We start from the raw sequence: 25,767 nt of genomic DNA, 5'->3' as shown, positions 1-25,767 counted from the left end.
GTTTAAATTAGTTTCAGAAGCATATAGGTGGTACATAATTTAAGTAGCAAGACAGGATTGTTCTTAGAAGAAAAATGAGACACAAAAGAATAGAGACAGGATAGCCAGGAAGGAAACTTTAGACAGTGTGAATCTATTCTTTGTTAACAACAGATTCTACAAAAAGTTCTCATTTGAAATATCTCGTCAAGCTACAGACACGTTTTCTTGACATAGTTTATTTTAATAAAAAATACAGCTGACATTTATCACAGATTACATGAAAGTATACACAATGACATTCTCTGCATAGTAACCAACACTGATGTGTGTACTTGAATTTTTAAATAGATTATTTATAATCCTTTAAAGTGCAATTTATTTAAAGGTTTAAGCAAATCAGGATAAAGGATCTTTCTAATAAATGATAACACTAAAAAGGTGATATATTGATATATTTAGATAAATTGTTCAAAAATCATAATTGATTTCTATAGATGCCAAATTTACTTCTGTTGTAATAATGACCTGCCTCCCTCAAACCCCAAACTTGACTTAATTGCTGAGGATTAAGAAGATCCTCTAATTGGCAAGAGCTTTTTCTGATGTTAATATTTTTGTCTGTTTCAATATTCTCACTAAAAAGAACTATGGGTCTAGAGTAGTTGCTTTAGCAGACCTGAGTTCTATAACCACAATGGTATTCCTGTTAGAACTTAAGACAATGTTGTGAACATTCCCCATTGTATTTGAGGGGAAAACGAAGAACTCAGTTGCTTTCTGACTCAGCAGTGTAACTATACTTTGGGCTATAGTGTTAATGTCTAAGATAAAGGTAGCAAAAATTGGAGTTATCTAAGAATCAGAAAATGCTTTAGAGAAATGAACTATGAGACAAATGTTTCTAGGAGCTGTCTGATGGGGTAGAAGGGGTTGCAACACAAAGGCCATTTCCTGCTGTGATTGAATGTTGTCACTGTTTTTCTGTCCATTTCCTTTTGTTGGTGAAAATACTTCAATATGCTGCTGCCCCAAAAGCATGCCCATTAGAGGATAAACAAGACTCCTTTACAAAAGGGTTAATAAAGGAGCAAAATATTTCTTCAGGGAGAAATGCCAGCCTAACTTTATTCTACTTAATGAATAGTTCCCTCTTGAAAAGCTTCTTACATGAGCATCTGCAAAACAGTACTGTTTGTGGCTGTACTGGCTCAGCAATTATTATCCCAGGAAGAGGGTAGTTTGTCGGGTAGGGGTGAATAGGAATAAAAAAGAACTTTCCCCTCCAAGTGTAAACAGGAAGCTTCAGCCGATCTTAGGAGCACTGTGATCACAGGTTTCGGCTTTCCTCAAAGTTCCTTTTTGGAAATTCTGGATGGAGCTGAGCAAGGCCCCTCGGCTCACACCATTCACAGCCTGGGGCGAGAGCTGGGCAGGTACCTCTGTGCTCGCAGGAGGCAAGGGAGCTGCTGGTGGTGGTAGAGGTGGAGGAGGTGGAGGTAATGCAGATATCCCTGTGGAGGAAAAAGGGGACAGTCAGTATTCACCTCTGCAGCTGCCCTGCACACATGCTACTGCTCAGTCTTGAGCAGAATGGACTTTGGTGAGAGTCCACACGTTTTCCTCAGAGGTACCAAGATGCCTAGTACTGTATGTGTTCTTAAGATACTCAACAAAGCTAGAAGCATCAAAGGGGAATTAAAAGTTGCCATTTCCCTCAAACAATAGTCATGTTAAAGGCTGTTGGAACAAATATTACAGATTACATGAAACCATATATGGTGGCATTCTCTGCATAGATGAGGCTCTGACCCCATTTGCAAACATTAGTAATGGTCCCCAAAGAAGAGTTCCATCCATCAGTTACTTCAGCCAGGTCCCAGGAAGCTCTGTCTACTTCTGAGCTAGCAATTAAAGACAGACATCTGCATGATGGAGCTGGGCTTTCTGAATGTCAGTTACTCATGAGAGATGAACAGTTCTTCAGCTGCTGCAACACACACAGTATTTGAAGGATGTGATTTTATATAAAATGACAAGCCACTCAGGATTCTCAGCAAGGAACACAGTGCCTCCTGGGTTATGCATTTCCTAGAGGAGTCTGTCTTGAATAATAATTTCTTAATAGGTTGCATTAAGGAAATACAAAATGCTAATAACTGTTAGCAATGCAAAGCAGGAGGCAGAAGGGTCTCTCTCCAGCAGTAGTGTTCTTACAGAGAAATCTCTCAAGTACTGTTCTTTCCATCATGGCCCCCTTTGCCAATGCATCAGGAGAAACTGGAATGTCATGCTGTGCCCCAGTGGGCAAGGAGAGGGAAACTGGGCAGGTGTCTAAAACTTCCCTCAGCTTCCAGGCACGTGGACATCTGCAACTTGAATTTTATATTTTGGAATCACTGAATGGATTGTTCTCTCAGGACAGAATAAACACTGAGTACAGAAAAAGCCTTGCCTTAAAGAATGTTCCTGTGCCACAGTTAGGTGCCCTGTCTCCTGTGACCCTGCAGCTCTCTCAGACTCCACCTGTCAGACGCTGCCTCTGTCCCTAACAAGGCTACCCCAGGGAGACATTCTGCCAGATGGTTTCCCCTACACTGCTACTGAGTAAAGCTACCCTACTTAAGTTTATATGGATGCTGGCTCAGAATCACCAATACAATACTCAAGTACCTCCTTTTCACCAAGTGTGATGACAGGAAACAGTTAAAGTCTCACAATTGATAGAAAATCACTTACCTGTCTTTACATCTTTTACCCAAACCCAAGGCAGCTGAAATTAAAGAATCACACAAATACACACGCTCATGCTCTGCAATCTTGCAATGCTCAAATATAGCAATACAAATAAAGGTTAAATACAGACAAATGACCAATATGTTCATTGGTTCTACACAGTAACAACTGATGAATGAAATTCTGTTATGCTTTATGCTAGGGTGAATTGTGGGAAAATGTTCCTGGCTTTATGTCACAGGGTTACAAAGATAAGAAGGACTTTAAACCTGAAGTGACTGTTGAGGAGGGACAACAAGAAAATAAGCATGTGTGATAAGCATTCCTCTGAAGACGACTTCTGGAGAGTGACCAGTGAAATACCAGAAGGAAGGGAGACCTCTGATGAAGGCTTTTGGAATTCAGTCTCGACTGCAGCACCAAGGGGGCCCGGAGGAGAGCTCTGCCACTTGGGAGTGAGTAGGTGCCAATGCCCTTCCCCAGAACCCTCCCACCCAATGGTCAGAAAAGGGCAGCGGAATCTGGACTTGATATCAGGGCCCAGTGTGTAACAGAAGGAGCTCCAGGGTTTCTGCCTCCCAGGTTTGTGCTTTGACTCCTGGCAGAAGAATCACTGCACAGTTAAAGACAGGCTCTCGGCTGCAGCAGTAGGCGAGGGAGTAATACTTGGGAGTTCGACTAAAGGCGCAGCACTGGCCATCTAGAGACGGACCAGCCCTCCGGGCAAGGATTCTGGGAGGCTGGAGATGGGCCTCAGGGCTGGGCTCAGGGGTAGGGGCTGCCATCTTGGCACAGAACAAAACTGCTTGGTCTCACAGAGAACCAACCCTTGGTTTTGGCCTTGTTACCGGGCCCTTAAAATTAGAAGTGCAAATGCACCACCGCAGAGTTTGGGAGTTGGGGTGGGGCTCAATACGTGCATTTCCCACTGTCCAAGTAAAGGCTGAAACTTGTCACTTTAAACGAGTCTCTTTGAAAATGTAGGTGGTGTAAATAAATAAATACGCTGTCCAAAGGGCTCCAGGGAAACCTGTGCATGTAAAACGAATGGAACGAAAGGACAGGCAGCAGGATCTCCCTGATGTGGCCCCAGCGGTCCCGAGCAGTCCAGTGGGGCTTGATGTCCCAGCAGGTCTGCTTTTCCTCACTGGGCCTGCAACAACCATGGTGGCTCTTAGGTACAACCAGGGCAAAGGAGGCCAAACCCAACTTGTCAGTTTGGAACAGGGGAGAGGAGGTCTGGGAGTCAGACGGTGAAAATGAGGAGGGATGCCTGGGACATCTCACTTCAACACATTATTCTCACTTCAACACATGCCTGGGACTCAGTCTCACTCAGTCCACCCCATTGATTGTTTTTGGCTTTTCCTTTTGGCCCTTTCCATGGTCCACAAGCTTCCTGAAAGGTCCACTGGGGCTTCAGCTACAACACATGGCTAACAATGGAGGTTAAGAGGGGACAGGGGCAACAGGGCCAAATGAAAGTTGACCATCTGGCCTGTGACAAACCTGGGAACAGCTGCCTGCTGCCTGTGCTCTCTCCACACCTAAAATGCGAATGAGTCCCTCTTGCCAAGAGGCCTCCAATACCCATATCTCCAGGCCACATACAAGAGCAGACTGATTCCATGTTAAACTGATGATACTTGAATTTGTGTCCAGGATGGGGGATGCTCCAAGCAGCTTACCTTCTGTTATGATTAGGTCAGTCCTGATTTCTCCCATCTCACTTTCTCTTAGACAAAATCCCTGAGAGCCAACTACTTACTCCACTCTCTCCAAAATCCTTTCCACCAAGCCACATGGGAACCTGGCAGTCCAGCAAAGGCCCAGGCAGAGGGCAGTGATTGCTGCAGCAAGTGCATAGGTCAGATCTAGGGAGGAATGCCAGGCCAGAAACACCCTCAACAGCCTCATGGAAAGGAGTACCCCTCTGACTCTTAGGCCAGCAGTGGGTAATCTACAGGTCTCTGTAATTCCGAGTTCCTCTGTGGTCACATACAGGAGGGGAGGACAAGTGGCCATGAGACCACACTAGGGTAACACCAGACTATCCAGCCACCCTCAGGAAAGAAGGAAGCAGGCAGCCCCCAGCTCTCAGGAGAACCACCTTCTCCTTTGGCCTCAGGCAGGTGAGGAGGCTGTACTCATGTCACAGATCGAGAATCATAAAGGATGCTTACAAAAGAACTGTTTTTCCCTACCATCAGTTAAAAAGCCAGTAAGTTGTCTCCCTGTAACCAGGAACTCAACTGCCTAACACTCTTTCCTCTTCATCAGAAGAACTAGGAACCAACATTTTTGCAGCAATAGGACTTTGAGAGTTACGGTTTCCAAAATTAAAATATACCAAAATGCCATGCTTTAGAGCTTTATTTTAAAACTGAAATCAGAATGAAAATGAAGATTTTGAAGGTCATGATGAAAATGAAATGAATATAGATGAAGTCACTGGGTACTTTTTAAAGATGCTGTATTTCATTTAAATATTCAGATAAAGAAATAGTCTCAAATCTGCTTTCCCACTTGTTCATCACTTCAGTGATCGAGACACTTTGGATCCTATTTCACACACAGAAACAGAGCATCTTTAAAGTTAGAGAAATCAGCATAGTTTACTTTACCGAAAATTCACGTTCAAAATGGTGCATGCTCTACTGAAAACAGCAAAGAGAGAAAGAGAAAGAGGGGACACAAGTCATTATTCAGATTTTAGTGTCATTTAAACAAATAGTAACAGACAGTAAAATATTAGTCTGAATCACAAACTGATTATTCTCACTTCAAAACTAGGATATACTCAAATTAACTACAAAAGGCACTGGTTTGGAAACATGATTGTGAGCCTTTTAAAACATGGCAAATGTATTTATAGAATAACCAGTGAGTCGTTTTTTGATCCAACTAATGAGTTGCTTTCTTCTTCATGTTCTTTGTCCTCTGAGCCAGTTAGGTGCTATTTTTATTTACAAGCACAACACTCCCTTCAGAAGAGCCATGAAGGTTTTACCTCTGAAGAGCAGACTGGACATGAGGAGTGTACTTAGTTCTATTATTGAACAAGGTTGACCAAGAGGGGAGAAAAATGAAAACCCACCACCTTTTTCCAAGCAAGCCTTCTACAGTCTACAATAGACTTGTCTCTTTCAAGTTGGGAGGAACGTGAGCAGGCCTAGGGCCAGAGTTCCTGGGCAGGCATCCTCAAGGTGGGAGCACATGGGCCCCTCTCTAGAGTCTGAATTGGGTAGTGAACTTAAGGCTATAAAGTCATTTTAAAAAGGAAAGTGGCCTGGCACGGTGGCTCACCCAGTCAGGAGATCAAGACCATCCTGGCCAACATGGTGAAACCCCATCTCTACTAAAATACAAAAAATTAGCCGGGTGTGGTGGCAGGCACCTGTAGTCCCAGCTACTCGGGAGGCTGAGGCAAGGGAATCGCTTGAACCCAGGAGGCGGAGGTTGCGGTGAGCCGAGATCGCACCATTGCACTCCAGCCTGGGTAACAAGAGCGAAACTCCGTCTCAAAAAAAAAGGAAAGCAAGGTAAATGTTTTTCTTGTCTTCTTTTAAACTGACTAGATCCCCAGCTAAATGTGAAGGATTATCCTTTGGTAAATCTCAGAGTTCCTAACAAACCAACTCTGCCCCAAGGCCTTCTCCTGGAAAGAGGCTGGGAAACTGGGAAACAAGGCCCCATGGGATGGAGCTGGGCAGGCTGACCACTCACGTCTGGACAGCTTGGAAGGAAACACAGATGAGGGGGCAATTCTTACCACCTGACAGCAATTCTGAGCCTAGAACGGGTTTCAGACTTTGATCTGGAAGCTCTAACATTCTCTCTTCTTTTCTGCCTTAAGTCTTTTATTATTATTATTAACCCTTCTTCCTGTTAAGAGTTCTGTCACTCTCTGTGCCCAGACAGCTGTTTTCTCTCTGTTGGGGCTCAGAAAACAATACCCCAAAATGAAGACCTCAGCAGCAGCCTCAGAGCAAAAGTTTTTCTTTGACCTTCTCTTGCCCTCCAGTCTTCTCAGTCTTATTGTCCCCCAAGGCTAGCCAGAGAAACTAGGATCCCTCCTTCTCCAAGGTGGGTTATAGAAACAGAACCCCTTTTCCCCAAAGCCAGCCATCATACCTAAAAATATTACTCTCCCTCCACCTTTCTGTGTAAAAACTGCCATAAAGAAATCACCTGGCTGGGCGTGATGGCTCACACCTGTAATCCCAGCACTTTAAGAGGCTGAGGCAAGCGGATCACCTGAGGCCAGGAGTTTGAGACCAGCCTGGCCAACATGGAGAAACCCTATCTCTACTAAAAATACAAAAAAGTAGCCAGGTGTGGTGGCAGGTACCTATAATCCCTACTCGGGAGGCTAAGGCAGGAGAATTGCTTGAACCCGGGAGCAGAGGCTGCAGTGAGCCAAGATCGTGCCTCCAGCCTGGGCACTACAGCCTCTGCAACAAGAGTGAAACTCCATCTCAAAAAAGAAAAGAAATCACCTGACCTACCTTGTCTGACTGTAGATCGTAAGCCCCCTATTCCAGAGAAGGTCCTGCCCATACCCAGAAGGAAGGAATGCTGCTCCGAGAGGCCGAGAAGAATCTAGACAGCCTTGCTGGGTTTTCCCACTCAGCCTATTATTAGCATTAGATCAAAGCCTTTCCTCCAATCATATTTCTACACAGCTGTCCATACTTTGTTGAACCTAAGCATAAAAATGGACAATTTTCCCTGTACCTTTGGGTCTTCATTCTGAAGGCTCCTGTGTATACACATTAAATAAACTTGTATGCCTTTTATCTTATTAATCTGTTTGGCCAGTTGAATTTTCAGCAAAATTTCGGAGGACCAAGGGGAACTCCTGGCCCTCACATCTCTTCCTCTTCAGATTTGAAACTTCCCTTTCTCTCTATTCATTCTTGAAAACTGGGTTTTCTACAAACTGCCAGCTTTCTCACCTCAAGATTATTGCTTAAAATATAAACTACAGGCAAGAATAACTAGAATTATCTGATTGTAGGGCATTCATAGTTTATACTTGATAGTACTTTACTGCTTAGAAAGCCCCACCATGTACGCCATAAAGAGCGGGACTTCTTTTAAAAGACAGCTTCAAAGAATGGAAATTATTTGTCCAAGGTCATAGTGGGAATGTGGCAGAGGCTAGGACTCCAGCCCTGATTTACTGACTCGACATTCAGGGTTCTTTTCACACCAGCCAACCACATCATTGAAGAGCATGGGCCCTGCGGTGCATTCTGAAGAAAGCAGGCACTCAATAAATCAATGGTGTAAATGAATAATGAACAAGTTAGACTCCTGGCTCTAGCACCCCGCTAACTTGTGTGACCATGGTCAAAGTCTCTTAACCCACTAGAGGGTCAGTTTCTTCATCTGTAAAATGGAGCTAAGCTGGAGTCCACTCACACTGGATAGGAAGGTATTCACGATGGTTAACTGAAACAAATGACTATAAATCAACAGTGCCTGGCACAAAATAAGTGCTCCAAATAGATATAATTATTTTAAGTAACAATTTAGGGTCCTCTGCTTACTTAGCTTTCCTGAAATACTCTTTTAAAAACTCACTTTTTTTAAAAAAAAAAAAGGGCTGAGCGTAAGTGGCTCATGCCTGTAATCCTACCATTATGGAAGGCCAAGGTGGGTAGATCACTTGAGCCCAGGAGCTCAAGACCAGCCTGGGCAACATGGCAAAATCCATCTCTACAAAAAATACAAAAATTAACCAAGCACAGTGGCACACACCTGTAGTCCTACTTGGGAGGCTGAGGTGGGAGGTTAAGGCTACAGTGAGCTGTGATTGTCACCTGGCACTCCAGCCTAGGTGACAGAGAGAGACCCTGTCTCAAAAAAACAGAAAGCAAGGCAACAGGCCTGTCTGCTCCCAAAGGAGGGTGGGAGGGTATACTGGTGTGTGTGGGGGTGTGTGTGTGTGTGTGTGTGTGTATAAATTGGGACCTTTTAAACTAATCAGTTCTAGAAATAGAATATAAACACTAGTTTATCATGAAATAAGCCAGGACAAAGAGTTTTAAAGTTCTTGAAACAGTGACCTTCCTGAGGCAGAAAACAACCTTTTGCAGAAAAGACAGTGCTAGGAATGTTCTTACTGAAAAAATAGCAGTCTCAGCAAAAGAGTAGTAGAGAATCCCACTCCACCTGATGGAACTGCCAGCAGACTTAGGGAGAGGATATTTCTCCCATCAACTTGGTAAGGACCTGAAGAAAGGGCTCCCAGAGAAGAAGCTGCAGTAAGAAAAGGGAGGGGCCCCAGCCCTTACACAATTGCTGGAAACGGCTCATAAAGGTAAGACCCCTTTACTTAGAAACTGAGATTAAGACCACCTTTAGCTGCCATAAATGTGCTTAAAACTGATGATTTCGGGAAGAAAGGCACTGCTGCTGAATTCAGCTTACCTAACCTGATCTATTGCTGCTGATCCATTGCTGAGCAATCTGCCAAAGGCCAGAGTCCACAGCGGATTTAAGATTTAGGGTGTGCTTGATTAGAAAGAACTGTGAGGCCAGGCGCTATGGCTCACATCTATAATCCCAGCAATTTGGAAGGCGTAAGTGAGAGGAGTGCTTGTGCCCAGGAGTTTGAGACCAGCCTGGGCAATATGGTGAGACCCCTGTCTCTACAAAAAATTTAAAAAATCGGCTGGATGTGGTGGTGCACACCTATAGTCCCAGCCTCTCAGGAGGCTGAGGCAGGAGGATCACTTGAGCCCAGGAGAAGGCCGGCCTCCAGTTCTACAAGGAAGAATAGCCTAAGCAGGGGCCGGCCAGCCAAAAGTTGCCATCCTGGCCAGGCACAGTGGCTCATACTTGCAATCCCAGCACCTCAGGAGGCCGAAGCGGGCAGATCACTTGAGGTCAGGAGTTTGAGACCAGCCTCGCCAACATGGTGAAACCCCATCTCTACCAAAAATACAAAAAAAAATTAGCTGGTCACAGTGGTAAGCACCTGTAATCCCAGCTACTCGGAAGTTGAGGCACAAAAATCGCTTGAACCCGGGAGGCAGAGGTTGCAGTGAGCCGAGATCGCACCACTGCACTCCAGCCGGGGTGACAGAGCAAGACTGTCTCAAAAACAAAAATGGTGTCACCCCTAGGCTCAGAGTCCTGCCCTCACTCAGCAGAGGCCTTGAAGGCAGAGCAAGCCTATGTATATCAAAAATTTACCAAGCATCTCCTATACAAGCCCCGCACCCTGGAGGAAGGAATGCTGCACAGAGAGGCCAAGCAGAATCTCAAAAAACAGGCCTTGCTGGGTTTAGATCATACTCTTTCTTTTCCTTTTTTTTTTAATTTTTAAATTTTTAGCTAAACATTGAGTACTCAGATCATACTTTTTTTTTTTTTTTACAATAACACTGAGATGGAACTGGGACATCCCTCAACTTTTAGGGACCTGCAAACCTCAAAGCATGGAAATAAAGGAAAATCCAAATGTTCCTTTAAGAAAAATTCCAGGCATCCAGCAAGCCCTAGAGGTAATTAAGTAATTAAGTAACTTGGTAAACAAGAAGGTAATAAGTAGCTTAAGAACAATAGCCAAGGAAGTTAAAGCTCCAGAGATGTTCCCTTGCCCTGCAGAAACCAAAGATAACATCTTAACACATGTCGCTGATTGTCTTTCAAAGGCTTAGACCCCCACTGAAGACCCTCACCACAAAGACCCCAGAGGAGGAGGAAAAGAAGACTAAACTGTACCTATTATTGGTCCTTTGTTCTAAGTTTCTTCCTGAGAAGCTTGGAGAAAGTCACTCCCCTTAGCAAGTTAACATTTTTCTACTGACCCCAAAATTCTTAAAGCTTCTCTTCCTTAATCAACTGCAAGTCAGATCTGTGAATCTACTTGTGAGTACCCCCTATCCCCAAGATGTCCCACCCTGTTAGGCTTAAACCAATGCACAACCTCAGCGTACTGACTTATAATTTTACCTTTAGCTTCTGTTTTCCTGAAATTTACCCCACTTTTAAAAATCCTTGCCTGTAAGGCATCTGGAAGGTCAGATTTTGAGCATTTTGCTGCCTGGTCCTCCTTGCCTAGCACTCTGCAATAAATGCCTTCCTTTCTATCACTGCAACAGCCTCAGTGTGGGTATCTGGTTTTATTGTACTGGGTGAACGGACCCCAGTTGGGTTCTATAACATTTCTATATGGTTGTCAATCATGCCTATCTGATGACGCCTCCATAAAAGGCCCAAGAGGGCAGGGTTTGGAGAGCTTCCTGATAGTTGAACATGCAAAGGTTCCTGAAGGGTGATGTGCCCAGGGAAGGTATGGAAGCTCCTTCCCCCAAACCTTGCCCTATGCATCTTCATCTGTATCCTTTGTAACATCCTTTATAATAAACCGGTAAACATGTTTCCCTGAGTTCTGTGAGCTGCTCCAGCAAATTAATGGAAACTAAAGAGGGGGATGTGGGAACTTCTACTTGAAGCTGGTACATCAAAAGTTCTGGACTCCCATCCTTGCAAATAGTGTCAGAAAGAGCAGGTAGTTTTGGGGACTGAGCCCCAACCTGTGGGGTGTGATGCAATCTCCAGGTAGATAGTGTCAGAATTGAGTTGGAGAACACCCAGCTGCTTGCTTGCTGATTGCTTACTTGGTGGTGGAGAGAACCACTCCCCGACCTCCTGATGTTCGGTCACATAAGTTTGTCTGTGTTGATTATTGTTGAGTGACAGAACAGAAAAAAACACTTCTGAGTGTGAGTTTTTCCTAAACAGTGTCTATCATTTTGGAGCTTCTGAGAGGCACTGGAAATGTGACTCCATGAAAGCTAGGTCCTTGTCTATCCATTTCTGTAACCCAGGGCCAAGCGCAGTCCTCCTTAGCAAACCATAGGCTCTCAGTAAATGCATCCTGACTACATCTTGAATGAATAAACTCCCTTGGGTTGAAGTGCTTAAGGCCTGAAATGCTAGGTTGCCAGGCAAATGCTAAATATTAGTTACCATTTTCATGAGATGCATTACAGGAAATGCCCAGCAGAGGTCAGAGTGCAGGCTGAGTCCATTTCATCAACAAAACATAAAAGGAGATAAAGGAGAAGCCAATATTTGCTGGGAACCTCTCATCTCTGCCAGGCACTCTCACTCTGCCAGGCATTGTGCTGTGGCCTCACATACGTTTTCCTTCTAAATCCTCAAGACTCTCCTTCAGGTTGCGTGCTATCAAGTTCACAGGAATGCCCCTCCCACTCACCACCAGGTTTTCCCAACATTGATTCTAATTACACAAGACTCCTCTTTTTTTCCCTCATTCTAAAAGTTATCTTATCTCATACAAACTTGCTCCTGGATGAGACAGTGCCCATTTAAACACAGGTAAATTAGAGAATTCCCCCAAAAGTCCAAATAGATTATAAATTCCCAAAGACATTTAGAGATAAGAATTGGCAGTCAACCGAACAGGGGCAGCAGATCTAACCACATAGGGAGGGGCTCTGAACCCTTACACAGCCGCCTCCAGTGCCTTGCTTGCTAAAGGCAGTTTATGGATTCTCACTATTAATTTTCTCCAAACTTCTTAATATGCCCAAGTAGTGTTAAATTAATATCCTATATACTAGGAAATGGGTCAATATAGTCCGGGCAGTAGATCACCAGACATTTCTGATTAGGCTGAACAGGTTATCTCCACAAAAGATAAAAAAGCTTATTTTCTGTCTTGATCAACATCTGGGGGCTTTCTTGGGAAATCTGCTGACAAAGTAAGATAAGGACAAGAATATCCTCCCATGCACCAGGTACTTTGCTATTCAAAGCAGGCCCTGGCCCTAGAACATTCAGCACTAAGGGCACCAATAACCACCCTCAGCCAGAAGTAAGTCATTCACACTAGTCCCTTGCGTTTGCCTGCTCGTTTTCTTAGGAGGGTCAGTTAGAAGCATGTGAGTGGAGATGAGGAATGCTCTTGGCAGCTCCTGGGTGCCGTGTTAGATATTAATGATTATAGGATCAACTCATATACCAATCCCCTGCCAATGACTCTCCCTTCACACAGCTGTAGGAACCCTTCCAAGCACAGCCGGTAAGCCCTGAGTGGCAGAAGCAGCTCCTTGCACATCTAGAACATGTGGTTCATTTAAGAAGCAAAAGGAGATACTGGTGTCCCAATTGTTTTTACTGGGCTTGCAAAAGACTTTAAGAGAGAGATCTTGGTTCAAAAATAAAAGAAAGATAGTATTATGGGGCTACTCCACAAAATCAGGGATTATTTTTATAAGCAGTCTCCAAGATTAAATGTTTTTACATTTTTCAATCAAAACTTGTATCTAATTTACAAAGGTGAAACAAAGGCTAGTAACAGAAAAATATTCAGATAATTAAATACATTACAGAGCAAAACAGAGTCAAATTGTTGCCAGAAAATCAGAAATGCAGTGATTCTTTCACTCCTGCATCCAGGTATCTCACCAGTTGTGCTGTGACAAAGCTGACCCTATGAACAGGCTCCCAGATGAGAGAGGCCTGGCAGGACGGGACCCTTGGGCCACAGTGCATTTGTGTTGTTTAGCTGAGCATATACCAAGACAGGCTCCGATCCCTGGAGCTCTGCATGGAGCTTTTCAACAAAGACAGCAAGCTGGAGCCAGGGGTGGCTAGTGGCCCTGAAACCGGTCCATTTCCTGTGAAAGCAGAGCTTGGAAATCTAGCCCCTCAGTTCTCCCAAATGACACTGCTAATTTGCACTCCTACTGACCTCTCTTGAGAAGGCTGCTACTATCTAATGCCTGAAATTGTTGGGCCAAGGCAGGAAGAGGCACAGCCCACTCTTCCTGTTTGCAGAGAGGAAGGTGGCACGTCACTTTACTCCATCACTAACCTGATGTAGAGGGTGGAGTTGGCGATGACGGGGACGTGAGAGGTGAGCTGGCCCCAGATCCTGCTGAGATAAAACACAGAGAAACCCTCATGGGGACCAACAAAAGACATTTGGCATTTGGCCCAGGCTGGGACCCATTTTTGTCTGAGCATCTACACTTGGCTTAGTGTGTGAATCTTGTGAAACAAGATGATGAGGGACAAAAAACTCAGAGACTGGACCCAATGATGATAGGCTTTTACTCCGGTGCAGGGTCCATCTCCTTCCCCAAGCCACTAAAACCTTCTTGCCTCCCACTGCTCCCCACAGCCTGCCTGGTTTGAAACTTTGCACAATAAACAGCTTATGCAATTGGCTGCAGTATCTCTTCCTGACCCAACCTCCACTTCTGGGTAATGACAAATGACAGAGGCCACAAGTGGTACAGGGGACAGAGAGGTGCAGAGCAGCCTGCTGGGGCCTCTAAAGGAAGGGAGAGCTCCCTACAGCGTCCACCCAGTAATGCGTTCTGCAGAAGTTCCATTTCATCAGCAGGTAGAGTCAACTAGATAGGGTCAGCCTATTTAGTTCATGGATTTCACAGGCCTTTTTTTATCTAGACTCAGTAAATATCCTTCTTCACACTAAAACAATGTGCAAAATCCCACCTGTTGTATGCTTTTTCTGGATCTAGTAACCTTTTCAAATATTCCCAAGTTCTCAGCATCTCCCCATTACTCCCTCCTGAGCTGACATGGAAGTAGCTCAATCAGCAGAGGCTCCGACATAAGTCTTTCTGTGGACACAGAACGCCCCTCCTCCCCACAGAGATCCTATGGAGAGTTTAACCAAATCTCCCTACTCAGGTGCTTTCTGGGCTGATAGGCACACACACACAAAGGGAGGGCTATCATTACATGCCGGAGAAGCCACCAGAGCTGGTGTAGTTAAGCCTCCAGCCCTCACTTCACTCACCCACAGGACATGTTGGTGCCTCATGGACACTGGCCATGATGAGAAATATCCTGATCAAACCACACCCCCCTCCAGCTTAATACTTTTCTATTTGCAATATTGCCTCAGTTCCCTATAAAATATGAGGGTCTTTTACTGAAAAAGGAGGTAAAAATCAATGCATGCTCTCTTCATACTGTTTGTAGTGCTAATGGATTTTAATGGGGAGAAGCTTGGCCGCTTGATTCCAGTAGAGTTTGGGAATTGTCTGTATTTATCCATTAATTGCTACTTCATTTTCCTAAACCCCTGAGGGCACTGGGGTGTCCTGATGCCCTTGAGTCTCACCTGGCTGCACGTGACACAGCTTTGCAGGCAGGAAGGGTCTTAGAAGGTAGAGAGTACACTGTTAGGCTTTCTCTGCTCTATAAAAAACTAGCTACTGGACAGAATGACTGCTGGTTGGAGACATGAGTCTCAGCCTAAGGATGACCATGACTGGTCCATGTCCCTCCCATCAACCATGGAGAAAATAGGCTTCCAACTCTGAAATTACCCACCGGCCACCACAGCATTCACCCCAGAGGAGCCTGCACTGGTCCTTATTGGGACTTCCCCTCCTACCTCTCCTTTGCAGCTCTCCCTGAGCCTTCTCCAAACTGGACTCTGCAGTAGTGTCAATGTGACTCTCACTCTCCTGCTGGAGTCTATGGACTTTCTCTCTTCAGTGCTTCCAATCTCCAGCTCTGGCCACGCCCCCTTGCATTCTCCAGCTGTGGCTCATTAAGCCCTCAGGACTGCAGCCTAATCATCTTGTACAAGTCCCAGTTTCTCCTCCCACCGCAGGCAGACATTCTCCTCCCTGACTTCACTGAAAAGACTGAGGCATGACCTGTGAATACCCCCAATTTCCTCCCTTCTTCTTTAAACATCTCTGTCTCCATATCCTACCTCTAGGAAGAGATGCATGGGTTTCCTCAAAGCTCAGACCAATAGCTGGTACTTTGAATGCTAACCCTTGGCTTTGTAGCCCCAGTGCCCTCTGCCCCCAGTTACTGTCCCTTTTGCATCTTCAAATTCCCTCTCTCTACTCTGTCCTTCCTCTGCCTAAAAGTATAAGCAGGTATTCCCATGGCCCTCCAGGGCTAAGCCAAAACTGCTTGGGTTAGGGTGAAACCTTCCCTTCTCTATGTGGGCTCTACTTCACAGTCACAAACTAGAAAAACCAGAAGGCCCCCAGGGATCTGGCTCTGATTTCCAAAGATGGGACATTATGGCCCAAAACCAGCAGAGCTGGGTGAGGGGCAGCTGGGAGTGGCAGCAACGAATGCCAACTCTTTGTACCATCTCAGTTTGTTGCCATTTCCCACACACTGTTGAGTCCTTTCCTCAATGCACACAGGAGGGCGCATCCTCCCACCATGTGGGGTCCAGAGAAGCGGGCAGGATTTAAAGTCATTTCTGTTCATGCAGGCTCTACTAAAAAATGGGAGGCCTTGCATTTTAAGTCAGGTCTGTTTTCCTTCCATGGCTAATGCTCCTGTGTCTGTCTTTAGTTGATCAAGTTCTGCCATCAGTGAAGAAGGTGAACTATCCAATTACCTCAGAAGTCCCTTCTAGCACTTGAGTGCTGTGAGCCTATGAATGTTGTTGCAATCCTTCATTAGAGACAGAGTTATTTTGTTCTCTGTAGTCATTACTACATTGCCCAGTTTCTGGCCAGCAGAACTCAAGACCTCTTGACCAACTAGAGACTCCTGATCCTGATCTCTGGGTCCTGGGCCCCGTTACCAACTCTAATCAGTTACCTGAATTATTGGAGTTGTTGTACTTCGCTGAATGCTCTTCACTACTTTCAAGAGCAGATCGTTTTGACTTCTTTAAGAATAAAAGAAAAGTGGGAGGGGGAGAGGAAAGCAAAGAATAAATACAGTGAAGCTGGAGTTAGAATAAAAATATTTTCCAGGCATACTATTAAACTAGCTACAGACAAGGTCACATTCAGCCCCATGATTTAAAACAGTGAAGAAGCCACAGCCAAAACTAAAGGGGGAAATAAAACCAAAAATGCTGACTTTACTATCTCAGGCCAACTGTTTCCTCCAATTACATTATGCCATAATCATCCCAGCAAGCCAGGAAACTACATGGGCCCTTTCTCTGCTGATTCTTCTATAGCTCTTTTTTTTTTTTTAAAGCTGCACCCCAGTCATCTTGAAATAGTCTTAGCTTTCAAGGAGATATAGCACAGTATCTGTCATTAAATGGGCACCATTAAACTAGAACTTTATTCACATGTATTCAAGAACTCATAGAAGGAATGCAGAGAGACACCATGCTTACCTTTCGAGCTAAAATCTTTCTTTTTTTTCTTTCCTCCTCAGATCCATGGTGGGACTGAGCTCTTGTCAGTCTTCGATGCTGGTGAATCTTTAAGAGACCATAAGGTGTAAGCATATCCCATATCAGGCAGCTTCCTAATGAAAATCTTCTCCAGAATGTTTTGCCAAACCATATTTTATTGGGATAAAAAAAATATTTCCTTGCTCAGGTTATCTACTTCCTGGGGCAGGTCTGGATGCCTGGTAGAAGAGTATGCCAGAGGAAGAGGACCTTTCTCATGCCCCGAATGCCTTCCTGCCTTTCCCTCTTTCACAGAAGAAGAAGGTGGTGAGAGAGCATGGACCATGCATGTCCTCAGCTACCACCACCTGGCATGCCCTGATCCTCAAGCCAGACTACTCATCCTAGACATGCTTGTTTCCCACATCCACTGGGCTCCTTGGGGGCAGGACGGTGAAGTATTCAGCTCTACAGGGCAGCTTTTAGCCTAAAGGCTGGCTGAGAGTAAGTATGCTTAAAATATTTGTGGCGTGAACAGTCAAATGTCAACCACTATAAAAACCATGGCAGAGGATGGGGACACTAAAAGAAGGCAGGGAGGAACCGTTATCAATTTACCTGTTTCTGTTCTTCAATTAGTCTCTTTTCTATACATTCTTTGGCAATTCTCAATGCCTCTTTTAACTTTGTAGGGATCTGAAAGAAGAGAAAGTATATCATTCATTGAAAAATGTAGCTGGAGATATTCCCAAGCTCTGAAGCCAATGAAGAAGCAGTTAGTTATCAAGAGTTATTTGGAATAAAATCAGTTACAGCTGTCCATTCAAAGCCTACCCCAGGCACTTTTGGTATCCCTATCAAAGTCACCTCTCTAGCATTTTTTAGCAATGAACACATAAAACTAAAACATAAATAAACATGATGTGTTTCAAGTAATTCAAGTAATTCTCAAGGGCTCTAAACTGCCAAAACAATCTGAAAAAGAAAAACAAAGTTGGAGGCCTCACATTTCCTGATTTTGAAACCTATTACATAGCTACAGTAATTAAAACAGTGTGGGCTGGGCGAGGTGGCTCATGCCTGTAATCCCAGCACTTTGGGAGGCCGAGGCGGGCAGATCACGAGGTCAGGAGATCAACACCATCCTAGCTAACACGGTGAAACCCCTTCTCTACTAAAAATACAAAAAATTAGCTAGTTGTGGTGGCATGCGCCTGTAGTCCCAGTTACTCGGGAGGGTGAGGCAGGAGAATTGCTTGAACCTGGGAGGCAGAGGTTGCAGTGAGCCGAGATCGTGCCACTGCACTCCAGCCTGGGAGACAGAACGAGACTCTGTCTCAACAACAACAAAAACAGTGTGGTACTGATGTGGAGGCAGATACATAGACCAATGGAAAAGAGGAGAGCCCAGAAATAAACCCTTGTGGATATGGTCAAATAATCTTTGACAAGAGTTCCAAGAACACACAATGGGGGAAAAGGACAGTATATCCAATAATAGTGCTGGGAAAACTGGTTATCCACATACAAAAGAATGAAGCTGGACCCTCACCTTACATCATATACAGAAATTAAAATGGATTCAAGACCTAAACATAAGACCTAAAACGATAAAACTCCTAAAGAAAAGGCACAGGGGAAAAGCTTCATGACATTGGATTTGACAGTGATTTCTCGCATATGACACCAAAGGCACAGGCAATAAAAGAAAAAATAATTAAACTTCATCAAAATTTAAAACTTTGGTGCAGCTGGGCACAATGACTCACACCTGTAATCCCAGCACTTTTGGGAGGCTGAGGTGGGTGGATCACTTGAAGTGAGGAGCTCAAGACCAGCGTGGCCAATATGGCAAAACCCTATATCTACTAAAGATAAAAAAATTAGCCAGGTATGGTGGTGCATGCCTGTAATCCACTTAGGAGGCTGAGACAGGAGAATCGCTTGAACCTGGGCGGTGGAGGTTGCAATAAGCTGAGATTGCGCCACTGCACTCCCAGCCTAGGAACAGAGCAAGACCCTGTCTCCAAAAGAAAAAAAAAGAAAAATAAATAAATAAATAAAACATTGGTGCAACAAAGAATAACGGAGTAAAAAGACAACTCAAGGAATGGGACATAATATTTGCAAATCATAGGTCTGAGAAGGGATTAGTATCCAGAATATATAAAGGAACTCTAACAATTCAACAACAAAATATAAGTAACCCAATTAAAAAAGGGCAAAAGACCTAAATAGACATTTCTCTAAAGAAAATGTACAAATGACCAACAAGCATATGAAAAGGCACTCAATATCTCTAATCATTAGAGAACTGTCAATCAAAACCACAATGAGGTATCACCTCACACCCATTAGGACAGCCACTATTAAAAAAATAAAATAAGTGTTGGTGAGAATGTGGAGGAACTGAAACCCTTGTACACTGCTGGTGGAAATGTCGAGTAGTACAGCTGCTATGGAAAACAGTATGGAGGTGCCTCAGAATACTATAAAATGGAACTACCATATGATCTAGCAATTCTCCTTCTGGGTATATATCCAAAAGAATCAAAAGCAGGATCTCAAAGAGATATTTGCATACCCATGTTCACTGTGGCATTATTCATAACAGACGAGAGGTAAAAGCAACTCAAATGCTCGTCACAGATGAATGAATAAAGTGTGGCATATACTTTCAATGGCATATTATTCAGCCTTAAAAAAAGAAGGAAATCTTATCACATGCTACAACATAGATGAACCTTGAGGACATTATGCTAAGTGAAATAAATTATTCATAAAAGGATAAATACTTATATAAGACTTCTAGAGTAGTCAAGATCATAGAAACAAAGTAGAATAGTGATTGCCAGGAGCTGTGGAGAGGGAGAAATGGGGAATTATTATTCTCTGGATATAGAGTTTCAGGTTGCAAGTTCTAGAGATCTGTTACACAACAGTGTGAAGACAGTTAACATCACTAAACTGTACACTTAAAAATGGTTCAGAGGGTAAATTTTATATTGTATGTTTTATCACAATTAAAAATTTAAAAATTAGGTCAGGCACAGTCGCTCACACCTGTAATCCCAGCACTTTTGGAGGCCACTTGGGGCCAAGAGTTCAAGACTAGCCTGGGCAAAATAGTGAAACCCTGTGCCTACAAAAAATTTAAAAATTAGCAGGGTGTGGTGGCATGCACCTGTGGTCCCAGATACTCAGGAGGCTGAGGCAGGAGGATTGCCTGAGCCCAGGAGATTGAGGCTGCACTGAGCCCCATCACTGCGCCACTGCACTCCAGCCTGGCAACAAAGTGAGACCGTATCTCAAAAAAAAAAAAATTTTTAACCAAAAATTTTAAAAATTGGCCAGGCTCGGTGGCTCAAGCCTGTAATCCCAGTACTTTGGGATCAGGTGGGTGGATCACCTGAGGTCAGGAGTTCAACATCAACCTGAACAACATGATGAAACCCCGTTTCTACTAACTGTACAAAAATTAGCGGAGTGTGGTAGCACATGCTTGTAATCCCAGCTGCTCGGGAGGCTGAGGCAGGAGAATCACTTGAACCTGGGAGGCAAAGGTTGCAGTGAGCTGAGATTGTGCCATTGTACTCCAGCCTGGGCAACAATAGCAAGACTTCATCTCAAAAAAAATTTTTTTTAATTATATAAAACTTATTGGAACATATACCAATTCAAGCAGTTATTATTTTATAACTTCGGAGCTTTTTTCTTTGTGAAAGATTTATGTTCTGAATTTTACAAGATGAAGCTTTCCCAGCTTTCCCCGTTGGGAGACATTCCTAACAACAGCCCAGTCTGCTTCTGAACCTATCATTTCTTTTTTTTTTTGAAACAGAGTCTCATTCTGTCACCCAGGCTTGAGTATAGTGGTGTGATCTCAGCTCACTGCAACCTCTGCCTCCTGGGTCCAAGCAATTCTTCTGCTTCAGCCTACCAAGTAGATGGGACTATAGGCACCAAGCCCAGCTAATTTTTGTATTTTTAGTAGCAATGAGGTTTTGCCATGTTGGCCAGGCTGATCTGGAACTCCTGACCTCAAATGATCCACCTGCCTCAGCCTTCCAAAGTGTTGGGATTGTAGGTGTGACCCACCACGCACCACACCTGGGTCATTTCTTAATTTATTCACTTTTTAAACCATGAGGAGTCCAGGCCTGGAAAATAAAACACTCAGATCATGTTGAACTTTTTGTCTTTACTATTCTGTAAAAATTTCAAATTAAAAAAAAGCTGTAAGTAGGTAATACAATCACATGGTTTAAAATCCAAAAGGTATAAAAGGGCACATACGCAGTGAAAAGTCCCTCACCTACTTCCACAGAGGAAACCAACTTTACCAGTCTCCTGTATATTTTTCCAGAAAGTCAGTGTACATACAAGAAATTCAAGCGGGATTTTAAAATCATACTATCTTTGCCGCTTAGGCTCTCTGGCTTAGGGGAAGAGCGAGGTCTAATACTAATCCCTGAATCCTAAAGCCTGGACTGTCAGGGTTGGAGGAGAATGTATTTATTGACAAGGCTGAAGAAATTTCCTAAGATGTTTCAGTGAAGAAGAGATTAATTTAAATGTTTTTTCTCTCCTACTTCAGATCCAAAGAAGCTATTATTGTCAGAATTCCTCTAATGGGCAAAACAGAACAGAGGAAAGCACCTCTCTCACTGACACAATCTTCTAACCCTGCCTTGGTTTTCCTTCTTTTGTTTGTTTTTAATTGATTTTCCTCCTAATAGTATTTCATTTGGAATACAGACAGGAGAGCTAGAATTACCTTTCGTCCTCCCACCCAAATCGCACTCACAGTGAGCACTGCCAAGAGCCATGGCCTGAACAAGGAGTTTCTGTAGATGATCTCAGTTGTCTAATGACAACACACATGCATTACTCACTGATTTCACACATGAGTACATGCAGACCCAAAGATTAAGTGCTTGTCCATAGGTCAGTAGCTCTCAACTGGGAGCAATTCTGTACACCCCCACCCCCCGCCCCCAGGAGAGTCTGGAGGCATTTTTGGTTGTCACCGTTGGGGAGAGGGGGAAAGGAGTATTGTTGGCATCTAGTGGTGAGGTCGGGGATGCTGCTTCACATCCTACCATGCACAGGCAGCCCCCACAACAAAGAATCATCTGGCCCAAAACGTCAAATACCATGGCTGAAAAACCCTGCTGTAGATAACACCTAGTATTCCAAGAACAAAGTAAGATATCATTCTGGTGTTTTGAGTTCCAAAGTCCATTCTCTTTTCATGATACATAACACCACTGCTTCCCAGGAGAAGACCTCCTTCCAGTCTTGTTTCTAGATGGATAAGTTGTTTTACACATTATCTTCTTTTTTTTTTATACCTAAACATAAATCTAAATCATTTTCCATATTACTGCAACGTCTTTATCAATTTCACTTTTAGACTGTCAAATAGACGTATTATAAATTATTAAACTAGCCCCTAATTGTAGAATATTTAGATTATTTCAAAATTTTCCCTATTATATACCTTTTCTTTTTTTGGCTAAAAATACAGTTAACTTTCCAAGTCAACTTAGTTATGTCACAAACCAAAGAACGATATAATTGTTTTTACCTTAAACTGTGGTTTTTCAGAAGTGGTTAGTAAAACATCGCTGAATAATCTGTAAGAAAACAAACAAACAAAAATCTTTCTTGAACCAGGTGTACTCTCAGACTAGGATTAAAGCAGATTAAGACACCTTTAGTCCATGAGGTCTCCCTTCCCTGCACATCCCCTGGCCCCACCCCCAATCCACCATTCCATGTTCATTAACAAATGCAAAGGGGTTTGCACATGACCCAGTGTGACCCCCTTCCCACTGTGTTACTAGGGTATCTGGGCCAGCTGTGTACTAGAGGGGGTTTCCCCACTATGGGCAATATTGCATTTTTTAGGAAATTACTTTTACGAATGCTAATCTGTAAAAATATCACAAATAATATATGGAGTAGATATTTCTAAATAGACAAGTTAGTTTTCTACTATTTTTCTTGCCTCAGAAGAGGATAAAATTTATTCTAGAGTTCAGTAACATAAAAATGTTCAAGTAAATAGAAAGGAATTGTCCTGATTGGAATCTAACAGGAAAGTAATTTTATTTTTCTTTTTCTAGCAAAATCAAAATGTATTCCCAGCACAGAAAGTAATTTTCTTCTAAGTATTTCTCATGCTCCATTTTTAAAACTGGTAGTTTTTGGAGTAAATCAATTCTCTCTTCAAGAACATGTTACTGGCCGGGCGCAGTGGCTCATGTCTGTAATCCCAGCAATTTGCCAGGCCAAGGCAGGCGGATCACTTGAGGTCAGAAGTTTGAGACCAGCCTGGGGAATGCGGTGAAATCCCATATGAACTAAAAATACAAAAACAGCCGGGCATGGTGGTGCATGCCTGTAGTCCCAGCTACTTGGGAGAGTAAGGCAGAAGAATCCCTGAAACCCAGGAGGTGGAGGCTACAGTGAGCTGAGATTACACCACTGCACTCCAGCCTGGGCAACAGAGCAAGACTCCATCTCAAAAAAAAAAAGGTGTGTTATTACAAAGAAGTAAACAACAGACATTGGGGTCTACTTGAGCAGAGAGGATGCAGAAAGGACAGAAATAATAACTACTGTGTACTGAGCTTAACAGCTGGGTGATGAAATATGTACAACAAACCCCCATGACACATGTTTACCTGTGTAACAAACTCGCATGTACACCCAAACCTAAAAGTTAAAAATAAAAATAATAAAAAATGATTTTAAAATTACCCATGTGACCAAAAAAAAAAGTATATTATTAACAACAATAGCATGAGCTGGGTGCAGTGGCTCATGCCTATAATCCCAACACTTCGGGAGGCTGAAGCGGGTGGACTGCCTGAGGTCAGAAGTTCGGGATGGCCAACATGGTGAAACCCCTGTCTCTATTAAAAACACAAAAACTGGCTGGGCGTAGTGGTAAGCACCTGTACTCCCAGCTACTCAGGAGGCTGAGGCAGGAGAATCACTTGAATCCAGAAGGTGGAGGTTGCCAAGACTGCACCACTACACTCCACCTGGGTGACACAGCAAGATTCTATCTCGAAAAGAAAGAGAAAGAAGAGAAGAGAGAAGAGAAGAGAAGAGAAAAACAGTAGCATGAACTGGGCACAGTGGCACAAGCCTATAGTCCCAGTTACTCCAGAGCTAGCAGTGGGAGGATCCTTTGAGCTCAGGAATTCAAGACCAGCCTTCGTAACACAGCAAGACCGTCTCAAAAAGAAAGAAAAGAAAAAGAAGAGAAGAGAAAAGGAAGAAAGAAAGGAAGGGAGGGAGGGAAAATAATAGTATGAACAATTCTGAACTCGGGCTAAAACAAGTCAGAGGATAGAAATGGTTGCTTGGGTAGCACCCAAACAGCTCTAAGTATTTCCTTGAATATGCCTCCTGCCCCTCCCCTACTTTTTAAAAAGATGGAGTCTCATTATGTTGTCCCAGTTGCCCTGGAAGTCCTGGGCTCAATCAATCCTCTCATCTTGGCCTCCTGAGTAGCTGGAACTACAAGCACGTACAACTATACCTGGCTGAATATCCTGCACCACCATTTTGTTTTATTTTTGAGACAGAGTCTCTCTGTCATCTAGGCTGGAGTGCAGTGGCATGCTCAAGGTTCACTGAAACCTCAAATTCCCAGGTTCAAGTGATTCTGCCACCTCAGCCTTCCGAGTTGCTGGGATTATTACATGGTGCACACCACCAGGCCTAGCTAATTTTGTTGTTGTAATTTTTGTAGAAATGGGATTTTGTCATGTTGGATAGGCTGGTCTTGAACCCCTGAGCTCAAGTGATCCGCTCACCTCAGCCCCCGAAACTGCTGGGATTAGAGGTGTGAGCCACTGTGCCCAGCTATATTACTCCTTTTTAAAGACAGGAACTTCATCACAAGTAGAAATGACAGGATTAGCTTTTCCCACAGGGCTCCTCAGAGCCCTGTCTGTCCCTCAGCCACATATCTGTTTACTTCCAGAGGACACGTTTTAATTGAATATGGTTCACACCTGTCCAAGTACTCTTCTCAAGGCTGAAGCCCACAGGGTAGAAAGACTTGACTGCGAGAAAGATGTGAGAGCTTTGGAATGGGGAGTGTAAATGCAAATTCAAGTAAATCAACCTGCATACGGGCTATTTCCTAAGTACAAGTGCATTTTGCTAGAAAAGTTTATGTGAAAGTTGTTTTCCAAACTGGGTCTATTTTTCCATATTCACATTGTTTGTTTTGTTTTGGGATGGAGTCTTGCTCTGTCACCCAGGCTGTAATGCAGTGGTGAGATCTTGGCTCACTGCAACCTCTACCTCCCGGGTTCAAGTGATTCTTCTGCCTCAGTAACCTGAGTAGCTGAATTACAGGAGTGTGCCACCACACCTGCTAATTCTTTATATTTTCTTAATAGACACAGGGTTTCCCCACATTGGCCAGGGTGGTCTTGAACTCTTGACCTCAAGTGATCCGCCCACCTCAGCCTCCCAAAGTGCTGGGATTATAGGCATGAGCCACCGCCCGGCCCATATTATTATTAATGGTGGTTGGTTTGGCAACAGACACTTTAGTGTCGGTGGAACATTAGAATGTCACATCCATGGGGCAGGGGCTCAGTTTCCTTTGTTCATCACAGTGCCTAGGATGGCAGCTGGCCTCCAGAAGGCCCTTTATAAACACTTGTGGAAAGAATGAACCAGGAACCTGAAGTTATCTCTACCTCTCTGTACTCTGGCTGTGTGTACTTCAAGCCATCCCCTGCCTTGTTTTTCCATATTGTTTCTAGTGTATCTCTGTTATACAATAAGCTGATGCAGACAAAGCACCAGATATACTGCATGGTGTATGATGTTCAAAAAAGGTCAGCTGATTCAACAGAAAGCATAACTAACATTTAATG

The 25,767-nt window shown here is 43.7% G+C and overlaps 1 protein-coding gene across 10 annotated transcripts in view; it reads right to left on the bottom strand.

Moving 5' to 3' along the window:
* Positions 1–112: 112 nt before the first annotated feature.
* PXK (PX domain containing serine/threonine kinase like) overlaps positions 113–25,767 on the bottom strand; it is a 96,380-nt gene continuing 70,725 nt past the window's right edge. For 3 of the 10 annotated variants that reach the window (XM_012462802.3, XM_021672392.2, XM_064367270.1), the window contains 6 exons: positions 22,443–22,491; positions 17,471–17,548; positions 16,853–16,939; positions 16,318–16,387; positions 13,577–13,639; positions 113–1,493 (listed from right to left, as the gene is read on the bottom strand). In XM_012462802.3, the coding sequence (XP_012318225.2) occupies positions 1,285–1,493; positions 13,577–13,639; positions 16,318–16,387; positions 16,853–16,939; positions 17,471–17,548; positions 22,443–22,491 (556 nt within the window). In that variant the 3' untranslated portion in view covers positions 113–1,284. Of the gene's footprint in view, positions 1,494–2,718; positions 2,753–5,339; positions 5,373–13,576; positions 13,640–16,317; positions 16,388–16,852; positions 16,940–17,470; positions 17,549–22,442; positions 22,492–25,767 lie in introns of all 10 variants that reach the window. The other 7 variants (XM_021672388.2, XM_021672389.2, XM_021672393.2 and 4 more) reach the window with 7 other exon arrangements.

The sequence above is a fragment of the Aotus nancymaae genome, unplaced genomic scaffold (assembly GCF_030222135.1).
Source record: "Aotus nancymaae isolate 86718 unplaced genomic scaffold, 86718_ANA_hifiasm-v0.15.2.pri h1tg000067l, whole genome shotgun sequence".
Classification (NCBI taxonomy): domain Eukaryota; kingdom Metazoa; phylum Chordata; class Mammalia; order Primates; family Aotidae; genus Aotus; species Aotus nancymaae.
Note: the sequence above shows the minus strand (reverse complement) of the source record. Positions and strands in the feature narration are given on the sequence as shown.